The sequence below is a fragment of the Solanum pennellii genome, chromosome 8, assembly GCF_001406875.1.
Source record: "Solanum pennellii chromosome 8, SPENNV200".
Classification (NCBI taxonomy): Eukaryota; Viridiplantae; Streptophyta; class Magnoliopsida; order Solanales; family Solanaceae; genus Solanum; species Solanum pennellii.
In genome coordinates, this window is record NC_028644.1 from 67,388,498 (window position 1) to 67,403,263 (window position 14,766).

General features: G+C 30.5%; 2 protein-coding genes and 1 pseudogene across 2 annotated transcripts; all 3 read left to right on the top strand.

Annotated features, from left to right (window-relative positions):
- Window positions 1–2,857: 2,857 nt before the first annotated feature.
- LOC107028451 (3,9-dihydroxypterocarpan 6A-monooxygenase-like) lies at window positions 2,858–5,034 on the top strand. Its single transcript, XM_015229524.2, has 2 exons — window positions 2,858–3,931; window positions 4,179–5,034. The coding sequence occupies exons 1-2, from the start codon at window positions 2,978–2,980 to the stop codon at window positions 4,797–4,799; spliced, it is 1,575 nt and encodes a 524-aa protein (XP_015085010.1). The 5' UTR covers window positions 2,858–2,977; the 3' UTR covers window positions 4,800–5,034.
- Window positions 5,035–5,182: 148 nt separating this feature from the next.
- LOC107028449 lies at window positions 5,183–11,240 on the top strand (annotated as a pseudogene).
- On the top strand, window positions 6,677–7,463 carry LOC114078455 (cytochrome P450 76C2-like). The gene is made up of 2 exons (XM_027919336.1): window positions 6,677–7,110; window positions 7,220–7,463. Exons 1-2 carry the CDS (start codon window positions 6,677–6,679, stop codon window positions 7,461–7,463), a joined length of 678 nt encoding a protein of 225 aa, XP_027775137.1.
- Window positions 11,241–14,766: the final 3,526 nt, after the last annotated feature.

Genomic DNA, 14,766 nt, shown 5'->3' on the forward strand with positions numbered 1-14,766 from the left:
AATATGAATCTATATAGACAAAATAAAGGAAATGAAAAAATAAGGACTTGAGAATGATATATTTATTAACTTCATGTACTTTTTTTTTGGTTACATGTTAGTTTCCTTCACAAATCAAATACGAATTTATATAGACAAAAATAGAGGAAATAAAAAATAAAAATTTCAATGAAGTATTTCTTACCTTCATGTACTTCTTTTTTTGTTACAAATCAAACTTATATGATGAAAAAAGAAAGAATAATTGTGAATGTGAATCTTCATGAAACTAATATAAATTTATAGGCAAAATAAAGGAATTTCATAAGACATAAACTTATAAATTTAAATTGGAGGTTATGAATATAAAAATTATGAGAGTCATGAATATTATTAAAAGTAAAAATTAAAGAGGGGCAAGTCATGAGTAGTAACTCCTAGTGAATAAATTGAAAAATAAAAATAAAAATAAAAATAAAAATACTTAAATTGTAAAAAAAAATAATACTATGATTTCATTATTAGAAGTGAGATAAACAAATAGAAAAAAAATATAGAGAGTTTTTTTTATTATAAATATTCATACATTAATAAAGTATTTATTTGTATATTAATATATTTTTACAATAAAATAATTAATTTAAATTAAAAAAAGTCAAAAATAAATAAATTATGTTTCTCTTTTAATTATAAGTGAGATAAATAAATAAAAAATATGAAGAGTTTTTGTTATAAATGACCCACCATTAATAAAATATTTATTTGTAATAAATTTAAGTAATTTTTATGATATATAATAATTTTTTTTAAAAAAAAAGATGGAAAAAGCTAAATGCAAATGGAGGCCATATAGAGGTGCCACATCACCTCCTCTATGGTCCTCATTAATATATATATATTGATTAGTGTTCATTTGTTCTAATTTCCGTTTATAACTTCTCAATCTTAACTTTCCAGAAGATTAGTCCTGAAATTGAATTGCCATAAAATGCTCGTTCATTTATGCATGTGAATGTTACATTCAATCTAATCTCAAATATTGATTTTTCTATTGTGTTAATGTGCCATAGAAACTTAATACGAGGGGCATATAATTAAAAATAACTGAAAAACTTTATAAAAAGTATAAACAACTCTTAATGATGGTGAAAGTTTTTTTTTTTTTTTTTTAAAAAACATTATAAAAAATTTAATCTAAAGCTAACAGTATCTCACCAAATCATGTCAACCGGCTAAAATTAACTTTTAAGATTATATCAACGAACAAATCGAATTTAAACTTAAAGTATTGTGATCCACATAATTCATCCAGCTGTGGTAGTTTAGATTTTTCTGTTAGGTGTTTTAATTAGTTTAAAAGTTGATTAAAACTATTTTAACTTAATTTTTAGCTTTTGAAAGTATTTGATAAGAAAATGTTTGACAAGATTAAAAATAACTAAAAATAAATTTAAAATGATTTAAAATAGGTCTTTCATACTTTTTATTGTGGCTTAAAAACTTTTCTTATTAAGCCAAAGCCAAACAGACTCTAAAATCTGTTAATGATTCAATTTGATATTTCCTTATTAAAAATAATTTCTTGGATGAAAATATTTTCCTTGCCCATCTCAAACCAAGTGCGTCGCAAGACATCTTCAATCTTAAGCTTTATTTTACTTTTCAAAAGTAAATTTTTTTAATTTATTTTAATTATATTAACTCTAACTAAATTCTCTATTTTATTCTTTAAAAAAAAAATTCTTTTTCTCTCCTTAATATATATTATTATTATTATCATTATTATTTATATTTTCATTTCATTTTCTTATTTAGGTAACATAATTTCGTTCTCTTTTTTTTTCAAAATAAGCACACTACATAATTTTCATATAATATAAAATTATTCCTTTTTAAGTTCTTTATTTATTTGAAACTATATTTTATTCAAACATTTTAAAGAACATCTGTGAATAATTGAAAAAAAATAACAAGCACAATCACAATCACAAGCATAACCATTCTCTAGATCATACATTACTTTTTTCCGAATATTGTTAAATTTTAAAACGATCTACCGGATTACTAAATTATAATTGTGATTTTTAAATTATTATGTTATGTATTTTATTGTTATCTTATATTTAAATTATTATGTTATATATTTATTTTCAAATTAAATTTCCATCTTATCATTTAAATTTTGCATATTCTTCACGAATAATATCAAATTATCTCTTAAATTGACGAAGATTGCAAAAATATTTGAAAATTGTTAATTCGGAATGAAAATAGTATATATTAAATAATATATATTTTTTAAAATGTTATATTACATTTGAAAAGAATTACGAATATTAGAAATTTATTTAATAGCCTTATATGAAAAATAATATGTTAGTTATATATAATAGAAATAATATTAAATTAATGATAAATTGAAATAGAGGGGATAAATAGTAGTTGTCCAAATTTGGATTTTAATTCACTTCTCTATAAATAGAGAATAAAAGAGTTTTTTAGAGGGTGATTCGAGTTTACTCTCTGAATTTAGAAAATGAAGAGTAAAATAAAATGAGGGGTGGGAGATGGTATATAGACAACATTCGAACATCAATAATAATTGAGGAACAATATATGTGGTTTACGAATAAGTTTGGCCTCTTTCCATACTGACAGAGGATTCAAAAATTTAGTATAGATATTTGATTTATGTGGATTCAAAATTATTTTTTTTATATATTTTTTAAAAAAATAGAAAGATATTATTTTTTATATAAATATATATTTTAAAAAAAAAATTAAAAAAAATTAAAATCAATTTAACAGTTTTTGATCCATAAGGATTTGATTTTGGACTTCAACCAATAAAAAATACGTAAAACAAATACTCCATTAATTTTGACCGACTGGACCATGATTTGGGAATTTCTTCTGTCTTCTTGCAAAATATCAATCCTCTTTTTAAGTCCTGCAAAAGCTTCAAGCTTTTCACCACTTGTTTCATATCCCTCTAACAATGTCTATCAAATCCCTTTTTGATGATTTTTTGCCATGGCCCCTTCAAGAACTCACTGTTGAGCAAAAGGGTGTGTTTTTATCCTGTTTTCTTGGTGTTTTAGCTTTACTTTGGTTTTTCATCAGAAAGTCAAACAAGGGGTTGCCACCAGGCCCCAAAGCTTTGCCCTTGATAGGTAATCTTCATTCTCTTGAACCTCAACTTCATACCTATTTTGCATCTCTTTCCCAAACTTATGGCCCCATTTGTAGACTCTGGCTTGGTAAAAAAATTGGGATTATTATTACTTCTCCTGAATTAGCTCGTGAGGTTCTTAAGGATCAAGATACCATTTTTGCTAACAGAGATGTCCCTGCTGCTGGTAGAGAAGCTACATATGGTGGCAATGACATAACTTGGACTCCTTATGGACCCAAATGGCGTATGTTGAGGAAGGTTTGTGTTCGTGATATGCTTAGTTCTTCTACTTTAGATTCTGTTTATGCACTAAGGAAAAAGGAGCTTAGACAGACAATCAATTACTTCTATAACAAGGCAGGATCGCCTGTGAATGTTGGTGAACAGATGTTCTTGACTATTCTTAACGTGATTACAAGCATGTTATGGGGTGCTACAGTGAAGGGTGAGGAAAGAGCTAATCTTGGGGCAGAGTTTAGGCATGTTGTGAATGAAATGACTGAGCTGTTAGGTACTCCAAATGTTTCTGATTTTTATCCGGGCTTGGAGTGGTTCGATTTGCAGGGTGTTATAAAGAAGATGAAAGTGTTGGCAAAGAGATTTGATGCGATATTTGAGAGCATGATTGATCAAAGACAGAAAATGGATAGAAATTCTGAGATGGGAGCTGGTGTTGGTCAAGAAAGCAAGGACTTCTTGCAAGTTTTGCTCAAGTTGAAAGATGAAGCAGATTCCAAAATGCCTCTGACTATGATTGAACTCAAAGCCTTACTCATGGTATGATCTGTTACTTCCATTATATGCGATTTTGATTGTTTCCATTATATGACTGAACTGTTGGTTGCTAACTATTTATTGGACTGCACTAAAGAAAGAGTCATTTAGCATCAAATAATATATAAGCTTTAATCATATCAAAAATATGTGAAGACTAAAGTGAGAACCTTAAGCTGAACACCTATATACAGTTGTACAAATAAAAAATTGTTGTACATGATAATAACTTTACGAATACCATGAACAGGATATGGTTGTTGGTGGAACTGACACTACCGCCAACGTAGTTGAGTTTGCCATGGCTGAGATTATGAACAAACGAGATATCTTGAGGAAATTACAACAAGAACTAGATGCAGTCGTGGGAAAAGATAACATAGTGGAAGAGTCTCATATTCAACAGTTACCATATTTCTATGCAGTTATGAAAGAAGCCTTGCGTTTACATCCAGCTCTTCCACTCTTGGTGCCACATTGTCCTAGTGAGACAGTCACTGTTGGAGGATACACTATTCCTGAAGGATCTCGTGTTTTCATAAATGTATGGGCTATACAGAGAGATCCTTCTATATGGGAAAATCCAACTGAGTTCCGTCCAGAGAGATTTTTGGACAATAAGTGGGATTATAGTGGAAATGATTTGAACTATTTCCCATTTGGTTCTGGCAGAAGAATCTGTGCGGGGATAGCCATGGCAGAGAGGATGTTCATGTATTCACTGGCTTCACTCGTGCATTCTTTCGACTGGAAATTGCCTGAAGGAGAGACATTAGACCTCACAGAGAAGTTTGGGATTGTTATGAAGAAGAAAATGCCTCTGGTGGCTATACCTACTCCAAGATTATCCAATCCAATACTCTATGAGTAAAATAAAACATGTTGCTCTATCCAAATGGACAATAACATATATCAGTACTGCAGTAATTATTATATGCTTATTGATAAATCTGTATATTTTAATTTGTGGTGTAAGGTATCCATAAAAGTATGGTTTTAATGAGCACATATGGTTGTAATTATTCTCATTGAGGTTTGCTATCTCCTGTTTCCTACCTTTTGCTAGTGTTTTTTATATAACTATTGAAATGTGTTTGTAGTGATTATACTTCTCTCTTTTGTACGATGAACTATATATGGAGACGTGTTCCCTGTAATTTGGATCCATTTCTAACTAATTCAATGGTTTCTATAAAGTTGGTACACATCAAGAATATGAAAGCTGCAACTCAGTCTGCCTGAATGATTGTATCCCCAGTATTTGATTCTATTTCTTCCAGAATCTTCTCAACACAAGTTATAATACCTAATCAAGTTATTCTTCTGCTGACAGTTTCCTCGTTCACAATGGTCGTTTGTGTGTTCCAGATGGCATCCGGAGGCGATCATTTCTGAGGTGTACAGTACGCGACTCACTTCTAGCAGTCGTTCCAGAAAGGCTTGGGCACACATGTTAATCTTAGCATGATTTTCCACCAGCCGATAGACGTGCAAGCAGAAGGACCATTCAAATGCTTGATGATATGTTACGAGCTTATCTAATGGATTTATGAGGTAAATGGGATGATCACCTTCTGTTGATAATGTTCGATAATAACAACAGCTATCCGACGAGCATCTAAATGGTTGTTTGCGACCTTTGTACAGACAACAATGTAGATCGCCCATAGGTTGGTTCAAACATAGTAGAGTAAAGCTGATTGGCCCAATCTTGTTCATGAAGCCCGAGAAAAAGGTAATAATATTCAAGAAAGGCTTAAGACAATTCAGAATTGATAGGTGACTCTGTGGATATAGCCTTCGTTAAGGTGTTATGGCAAAATCATAATTCCAACTAGGCTACATTCGAAGTGAAGAAAGATATGAAAGAATCACATGTCGGAGATGATAATTGCGAAGTGGCCTTAAGTTGGAAGATTGTTTCCCATACACTCTTTCATTCCTCGTGTTTTATTTTTGCTTCTACTTCTACAACTAGCTAGTAAGACTAAGTTTGGCATAAGCATCTAGGGCATCCAAGTTCTAATGTTTTGTTCCATTTATGGAATTCTCGGTTGTTGAGAAATAAAAATCAATTTTAAGTAACTACCTTTGATTGTCTTACACATGCAAGTTTTGCAAAAATAAAACTCAGCCTTTTCCTAATTTTGATAGTTGTTTTGCAAGTGTTTTTGATGTCATTCATAATGATGTTTGGGACATTTCAACAATTATTTTTCATTAGTTTAACACAAAATTTGTATTTCAACAAAAATTTAATGAAAAAATTATTTAAATTAATTAGGTGACTTTCTAAATGAAAACTCAATAGTTGAGTGACTTGATTTTATAAATTCTGTGAAAAAAATCCTTAGTTGAGTGTCTTTCTACCCTTAGTTGAGTGACTTTGAGTTAAAAACTAAAACAGTAAGTTGAATGAAAAGAAGTATTAGTTGAGTGGCCATCTGGGTTATTATCTGCCAAATATATCAATTATTATAGCTGCCAAATCTCAACTTTTATGGGTGCAAAATCTCAACATTCATGGCTGCCAAATTTAAATATATATGGCTGCAAAATCTCAACATTCATGGCTGCCAAATTTAAATATATATGGCTGCCAAATCTCAACATTCATGGCTGCCAAATTTAAATATATATGGCTGCCAAATCTTTGACAAAGGAAGAAAACTTTCTTGAATCAAAAAAGCCTTGAGCTTCCCACTACATTGGTTCTGCCAATTTCCATTTCCTGCTTAGGCTCAAACAATGTCTCTCAAATTCTCCAAACCTCTGTTTGATTCTTTCTCATGTCCCTGGCAAGAATCAAATATTGAGCAAAAAGGTGCATTTTTATCCTATGTTCTTGGTATTATAGGTTTACTATGGTTTCTTTGGCTTTTCACTAACAAGTCAAAAAAGGGACAACCCCCATTGCCACCGGGGCCTAAAGCTTTGCCTTTACTAGGTAATCTCCATTCTGTTGAACCTCAACTTCACACCTATTTTGCTTCTCTTTCCCAAACTTATGGCCCCATTTGTAGACTCTGGCTTGGTAAAAAACTTGGCATTATTATTACTTCGCCTGCCTTAGCTCGCGAAGTTCTTAAGGAACAAGATACCATTTTTGCTAACATAGATGAGCCTGCTGCTGGAAGAGAAATGTCATATGGCGGTTTGGAATCCTTTTGGAGCGAAATGGCGTATGTTGAAGACTGTTTGTGTTCGTGATATGCTTGGTGGTTCTGCTTTAGATTCTGTTTATGCACTAAGGAAATAGGAGCTTAGACAGACAATCAATTACTTCTATAGTCAGGCCGGATTGCCTGTGAATGTTGGTGAACAGATGTTCTTGACTATGTTTAACGTGATTACAAGCATGTTATGGGGTGGCACAGTGAAGGGTGAGGAAAGAGCTAATCTTGGGTCAGAGTTTAGGCATGTTGTGTATGGAATTACTGAGCTGTTAGGTATTCCAAATGTTTCCGATTTGCTTGGACTGGTTCGATTTGCAGGGTGTTACAAAGAAGATGAAAGTGTTGGCAAAGAGATTTGATACGATATTTGAGAGCATGATTGATCAAAGACAGAAAATGGATGGAAATACTGAGATGGGAGCTGGTGTTGGTCAAGAAAGCAAGGACTTTTTGCAAGTTTTGCTGAAGTTGAAAGATGAAGCAGATTCCAAAATGCCTCTGTCTATGACTGAACTCAAAGCCTTACTTATGGTATGTTTTATCGGCTGCGTATTTTGATTGTTTACATTAGATGTCTGAACTGTTGTTTGCTAACTTGTTATTGGACTGTACTAAGAAAAGAGTCATTTAGCATCAAATAATATGTAAAGCTTAATTCAGACTTAATTGAGAACCTTGAACTGAACACCTATATATATGTACAGTTCCACAAATCAAAAAATGTTGTACATGATAATAACTTCACAAATACTGTGAACAGGATATGGTTGTCGGTGAAACTGCTACAACCTCCAACACAGTTGAGTTTGCCATGGCTGAGATTATGAACAAACGAGATATCTTGAGGAAATTACAACAAGAACTAGATACAGTCGTGGGAAAAGATAACATAGTGGAAGAGTCTCATATTCAACAGTTACCATATTTCTATGCAGTTATGAAAGAAGTCTTGCGCCTGCATCCAGTACTTCCACTTTTGGTTCCTCATTGTCCTAGTGAGACAGGCATTGTTGGAGGATACACTGTTCCTAAAGGATCTTGTGTTTTCGTAAACGTATGGGCTATACACAGAGATCCTTCTATATGGGAAAATCCAACTGAGTTCCATCCAGAAAGATTTTTGGACAATAAATGCGATTATAGTGGAAATGATTTGAACTATTATTTGCATTTGGTTCTGGCAGAAGAATGTGTGCGGGGATAGCCATGGCAGAGAGGATGTTCATGTTTTTACTGGCTTCACTCATTCATTCTTTCAACTGGAAATTATCCGAAGGGGAGAATTTAGACCTTACAGAGAAGTTTGGGATTGTTCTGAAGAAGAAAATGCCTCTGGTGGCTATACCAACTCCAAGATTATTCAATCCAACACTCTATGAGTAATATTAAAATATGTCTGTAGAGAGTTGTATTCTGCATGATGATTCTGTCTTTTGTATGATGAACTATGGAAATGTGCTCCATGAAAATTGATTCAAAGTTTTCTATAGAGTTTGTACACATCAAGAATAAATACATAAAGTATTTTCTTTGGTCTCTTGACAATATTTGCTTGAAAAAGGGAGTTTACAAAATTATTAAACAAAAACATATTATAAAGGTCAAATTAAATTTGTCATGAATTCATATCTTGATTCATAAGAAAGCATAGAGAGTGTGCAAGAAGGCTTAAGACCCTTTTAGACTCGAGAAGGACCACATTCCAACATTATGGTATAAAAGGTTACAAGGATTATTAAAGAGTTACCGGAATAAAGAAGATCAAGTGAAATTAGTATTACAAAGCAAAACCTTAAGCAAAGGTGTGTGAAATTTCCTAAAAGAAAGTAAATAAAAAGGATCTTAAAGAGCATATTTCTGTTGGCATGAAGACAATATATATCTACTTATATATTAGGATCTTAAAGAGCATATTTCTGTTGGCATGAAGACAATATATATCTAATTATATATTATCTCTTTATCTGTCTTGTGCACAGGAAGATGCACCAGTTCTAGCTGGAAGGTATCAACATCTGAAGATTCATTTGCACTACCCAACAAAGGTCATTGACTTCTTCATTTATTTGAATCCCAAGGTACAGATATATTAATTTATTGCTGTACAAGGAACTAATGTATCATCATAGTTTTGAACGAATCATATATCTGCCGAATACTTTCTGTCTTGATCCAAGATTTCTCATTCCTTTATCAAGTGATGTTAGCTTCCCACAACATTGGTTCTGCCAATTTCCATTTCCCTCTTAGGCTCAAATAATGTCTCTCAAATTCTTCAAACCTCTCTTTGATTCTTACTCATGTTCTTGGCAAGAATCAAGTATTGAGCAAAAGGGTGTATTTTTCTCCTATATTCTTGGTATTGTAGCTTTACTATGGTTTCTTTGGCTTTTCATTAACAAGTCAAAAAAGGGACAACCCCAATTGCCACCGGGACCTAAAGCTTTGCCTTTGATAGGTAATCTCCATTCTCTTGATCCCCAACTTCACACCTATTTTGCATCTCTTTCCCAAACTTATGGCCCCATTTATACACTCTGGCTTGGTAAAAAACTTGGGATTATTGTTACTTCCCCTGCCTTAGCTCGCGAGGTTCTTAAGGATCAAGATACCATTTTCGCTAATAGAGATGTGCCTGCTGCTGGTAGAGAAGCTACATATGGTGGCACTGATATAGTTTGGACTCCTTATGGACCGAAATGGCGCATGCTGAGAAAAGTTTGTGTTCGCGAAATGCTTAGTGGTTCTACTTTAGATTCTGTTTATGCATTAAGGCGACAGGAGCTTAGACAAACGATCAATTACTTCTATAGTCAGGAAGGATTGCCTGTGAATATAGGTGAACAGATGTTCTTGACTGTGCTTAATGTGATTACAAGCATGTTATGGGGCGGCACAGTGAAGGGTGAGGAAAGATCTACTCTTGGGGCAGAGTTTAGGCATGTTGTCACTAAGATGACTGAACTGTTAGGTACTCCAAATCTTTCTGATTTTTATCCGGGCTTGGCCAGGTTTGATTTGCAGGGTGTTACAAAGAAGATGAAAGTATTGGCAAAGAGATTTGATAAGATATTCGAGAGCATGATTGATAAAAGACAGGATATTGATAGAAATGGTGGGATGGAAACTGGTGTTGGCCAAGAAAATAAGGATTTTTTGCAAGTTTTGCTGAAACTGAAAGATGATGAAGCTGCCAAAATGCCTTTGACCATGCCTGAACTCAAAGCCTTACTCATGGTATGTTTTTCTCAATTGTGCATGCTACTACAGGAAAAATCCAGTATCCAGCTCTACTGGTAGTATGAATTTTGTTATACATGATAATAACTTCACAAATACTGTGAACAGGATATGGTTGTCGGTGGAACTGACACAACCTCCAACACGGTTGAGTTTGCCATGGCTGAAATTATGAACAAACCATACGTCCTGAGGAAATTACAACAAGAAGTAGATACAGTTGTGGGTAAAGATAACATAGTAGAGGAGTCTCATATTCAACGCCATATTTCTATGCAGTTATGAAAGAAGTCTTGCGTCTACATCCAGCGCTTCCACTCTTGGTTCCTCATTGTCCTAGTGAGACGAGCACTGTTGGAGGATACACTGTTCCTAAAGGATCTCGTGTTTTCATAAATGTATGGGCTATACAAAGAGATCCTTCTATATGGAAAAATCCAACTGAGTTTCATCCAGAAAGATTTTCTGAAAATAAATGGGATTATAGCGGAAAAGATTTGAACTATTTCCCATTTGGTTCTGGCAGAAGAATCTGTGCGGGGATAGGCATGGCAGAGAGGATGTTCATGTATTCACTGGCTTCACTCGTTCATTCTTTTGACTGGAAATTGCCCGAAGGAGAGACGTTAGACCTTACAGAGAAGTTTGGAATTGTTCTGAAGAAGAAAATGCCTCTGGTGGCTATACCTACTCCAAGATTATCCAATCCAACACTCTACGAGTAAGATATGTCTGTAGAGAGACGCGTTCTGCATGACGATTTTATCTTTTGTATGATGAACTACGGAAATGTGCTTCATGAAAATAGGATCTACTTGAAATTGATTGGATGTTTTCTGTATAGTTTGTAAACATCATGAATAAATATAAGAAGGGTGTTTTCCTTGTTCTCTTGACAATATTTGCTTGAAAAAAAGGGTGTTTACCAAATTTATTAAATCACTAGTTTCTGAGGACGTGCTTCGCACGTGTGTTTCATGTAAATTTTTATAGATATGTTAGAATGACTAAAATCTCATGGAAATATATATATAATTATAATGAACAATAAAATATATCAATTACAAAATTCAAAGACTTACGGCAATAAAACATTCATAGAAAACTAAATTAAGAAGTCTAAAAGAGTGACAAAAAGACAGAGAAACAGAATATTTAAGTAAAAATACAATATAGACATTATTCTTATAAGATTGATGTATATAGATGAAAATATAAGTACAAAATTAGTACATAACTCTCTGAGTTTTTATCGACTCCTTTCATATCCTATCAAAATTCAAGAGTCTTCATCATCTGTTTTTACTATAGAATAAAAATAATAGCCTAATAATCTTCATAGGGATTTCATGAGATAAAGAAGTTGAATTTATATAAATAGAATAGAAGGAATATCAAAAGATATCTTAAAATTTTAGTTTAAACGTTTGGAGGTTATGAATATGAAAAGATGAGAGTTATGAATATTAAGAGTATAAAAGTTAAATAAGTAATTAGAAAATAATAATAAATAAATGAAGAATATGAAAAAAAAATTAAAGTTAGCAAACCATGTAAAAAGAACAACTAAAGTTCTTATCATGTAATTAAGCATTAATGAATTAAATTTGTGAAGCTAGAGTCATTCTTTAATAATAATCAAGAGGACATTATCAATGTGCGTCTCCATTTTGTAGATTTGCACCCTTTAAATTATTAAATTTCGTTATTTATCATAAAGGATAATACTTTATCCACATCAATTATATTATTCATGAGAGGGGTTAAGGAAAAAGTTATAAGAAGAGGGAAAGAAAAGAAATTTAGGTAAAGATTTTTTTAAAAAAAAATTATAACTATTATATACATATAGATTATAGATGATAAATATTAATAAATTAGATATTTAATTAGGAATTAATCTTAGGAAGTCTAAAAGTCATTAACATTTAATTAAATTTATACAATCAAATATTTAAATATTTTATAATAATTTAATTTGTAGAAAGGGTAAAATCGTAATTCAACTTTCAACTTTTTTGTTCATGCTTATAATAATACTAGTTTCTGAGGACGTGCTTCGCACGTGTGTTTCATGTAAATTTTTATAGATACGTTAGAATGACTAAAATCTCATGGAAATATATATATAATTATAATGAATAATAAAATGTATCAATTACAAAATTCAAAGACTTACGGCAATAAAACATTCATAGAAAACTAAATTAAGAAGTCTAAAAGAGTGAAAAAAAGACAAAAAGAAACAGAATATTTAAGTAAAAATACAATATAGACATTATTCTTATAAGATTGATGTATATAGATGAAAATATAAGTACAAAATTAGTACATAACTCTCTGAGTTTTTATCGACTCCTTTCATATCCTATCAAAATTCAAGAGTCTTCATCATCTGTTTTTACTATAGAATAAAAATAATAGCCTAATAATCTTCATAGGGGTTTCATGAGATAAAGAAGTTGAATTTATATAAATAGAATAGAAGGAATATCAAAAGATATCTTAAAGTTTTAGTTTAAATGTTTGGAGGTTATGAATATGAAAAGATGAGAGTTATGAATATTAAGAGTATAAAAGTTAAATAAGTAATTAGAAAATAATAATAAATAAATGAAGAATATGAAAAAAAAATTAAAGTTAGCAAACCATGTAAAAAGAACAACTAAAGTTTTATCATGTAATTAAGCATTAATGAATTAAATTTGTGAAGCTAGAGTCATTCTTTAATAATCAAGAGGACATTATCAATGTGCGTCTCCATTTTGTAGATTTGCACCCTTTAAATTATTAAATTTTGTTATTTATCATAAAGGATAATACTTTATCCACATCAATTATATTATTCATGAGAGGGGTTAAGGAAAAAGTTATAAGAAGAGGGAAAGAAAAGAAATTTAGGTAAAGATTTTTTTAAAAATAAATTATAACTATTATATACATATAGATTATAGATGATAAATATTAATAAATTAGATATTTAATTAGGAATTAATCTTAGGAAGTCTAAAAGTCATTAACATTTAATTAAATTTATACAATCAAATATTTAAATATTTTATAATAATTTAATTTGTAGAAAGGGTAAAACCGTAATTCAACTTTCAACTTTTTTGTTCATGCTTTTAGTAATATATGATTATATCATCATATCATATACTCCCTCCATTTCAAAAAGAATGACTTAGTTTGACTTGTAACGGAGTTTAAAGATGGAAAGAAAATTTTTTAATCTTGTGGTTATAAATTAAAGTTATGTCAAATGTACCAAAATACCCTTTAATCTTGTGGTCTTAAACATGCCACGTGGATAGTTAAAGTTAAAGTGCTGCCAAAAAAAGAAAGGAGTCATTTTTTTTAAAAAGACTAAAGAGGAAATAGGGTCATTCTTTTTGAAACGGAGGGAATATATTATTATAAGCTCCTAAATAAAAAATTAAATTATCATTTATTATCATTTTGCCTTTATTTTATTTCTAGACTAATTTATATATTAATATATAATTCATTTAACATTAAATAATCATATTTAAATACATGCATCTAGACACAATGGTTCAAATTCTAATTATTTAAATACTAAGTAATAAGTAATAATTATACTATATTATACTAAATACCAAAAATAAGAAGGTATAAAGTAAAATTTTGAAAGACAAAAATGTTTCATAGATAATTGTTAGAAATTATTTCATAGAAAATTGTTAGGAATTACCTTTTTTTTTTATAACAAAAATCCTCTATTCTTTCTCTATTATTAGTGTGGTTAAATGGATTGAATTTGTTATCCTTTCTGTGTAATTAGTATAATTAAATGTATTGAATTATTAGTAAAAACAATCAACCTTTCCTCTCCCCCATGTCTAAGATCACTAACTTCTCAAAATAAACTTAAATAACTTTTCACCTTTTTATCTTATCCTATAAATCTTTAGCTATATATATGTATCATGAAAAAGTATTTTTTTTCTTTATCACTTGCCTCTTGTTTATATGAATCATTAGGCAATTTTCATGTACTTTTTTTTTGTTTTAAATATTAATATTTGTTTGATCCTAATTAGAATGATATTTTGTATCATAGTTTTATCTTTACCATTTTAGATGAGTTTTTATTGTTACGGAAGAAGGTATCATCAAGAACTCTACTCTTTATGCAATTCTTTTTACGATATATATTGTTATAATTAAAGTCTTAAGAAGGATATGAATGTTGTATTTGTTCTTATCTGTTTAATTTTTTTGTATTCTTTACCGATTTATACTTCATTAATTAAATTTCTTTATGAAATTATGAATGTTATAAGTCTATTTTTATTAGTGCTGAAATTACTAATTTATGACTTTTATATTCATTTTTAAATGTACTTTTATAATATGTTTTTTCTTTTATCCTTTCCTTATTGATATAGTTTCTTTAAA

Bases quoted from the DNA above. Each gene is read 5' to 3' on its own strand.
- LOC114078455 (XM_027919336.1), top strand. From the start codon at position 6,677: ATGTCTCTCAAATTCTCCAAACCTCTGTTTGATTCTTTCTCATGTCCC. The intron at 7,111-7,219 runs GTATGTTGAAGA...TTACTTCTATAG, and splicing joins TCCTTTTGGAGCGAAATGGC to TCAGGCCGGATTGCCTGTGA.
- LOC107028451 (XM_015229524.2), top strand. From the start codon at position 2,978: ATGTCTATCAAATCCCTTTTTGATGATTTTTTGCCATGGCCCCTTCAA. The intron at 3,932-4,178 runs GTATGATCTGTT...TACCATGAACAG, and splicing joins AACTCAAAGCCTTACTCATG to GATATGGTTGTTGGTGGAAC.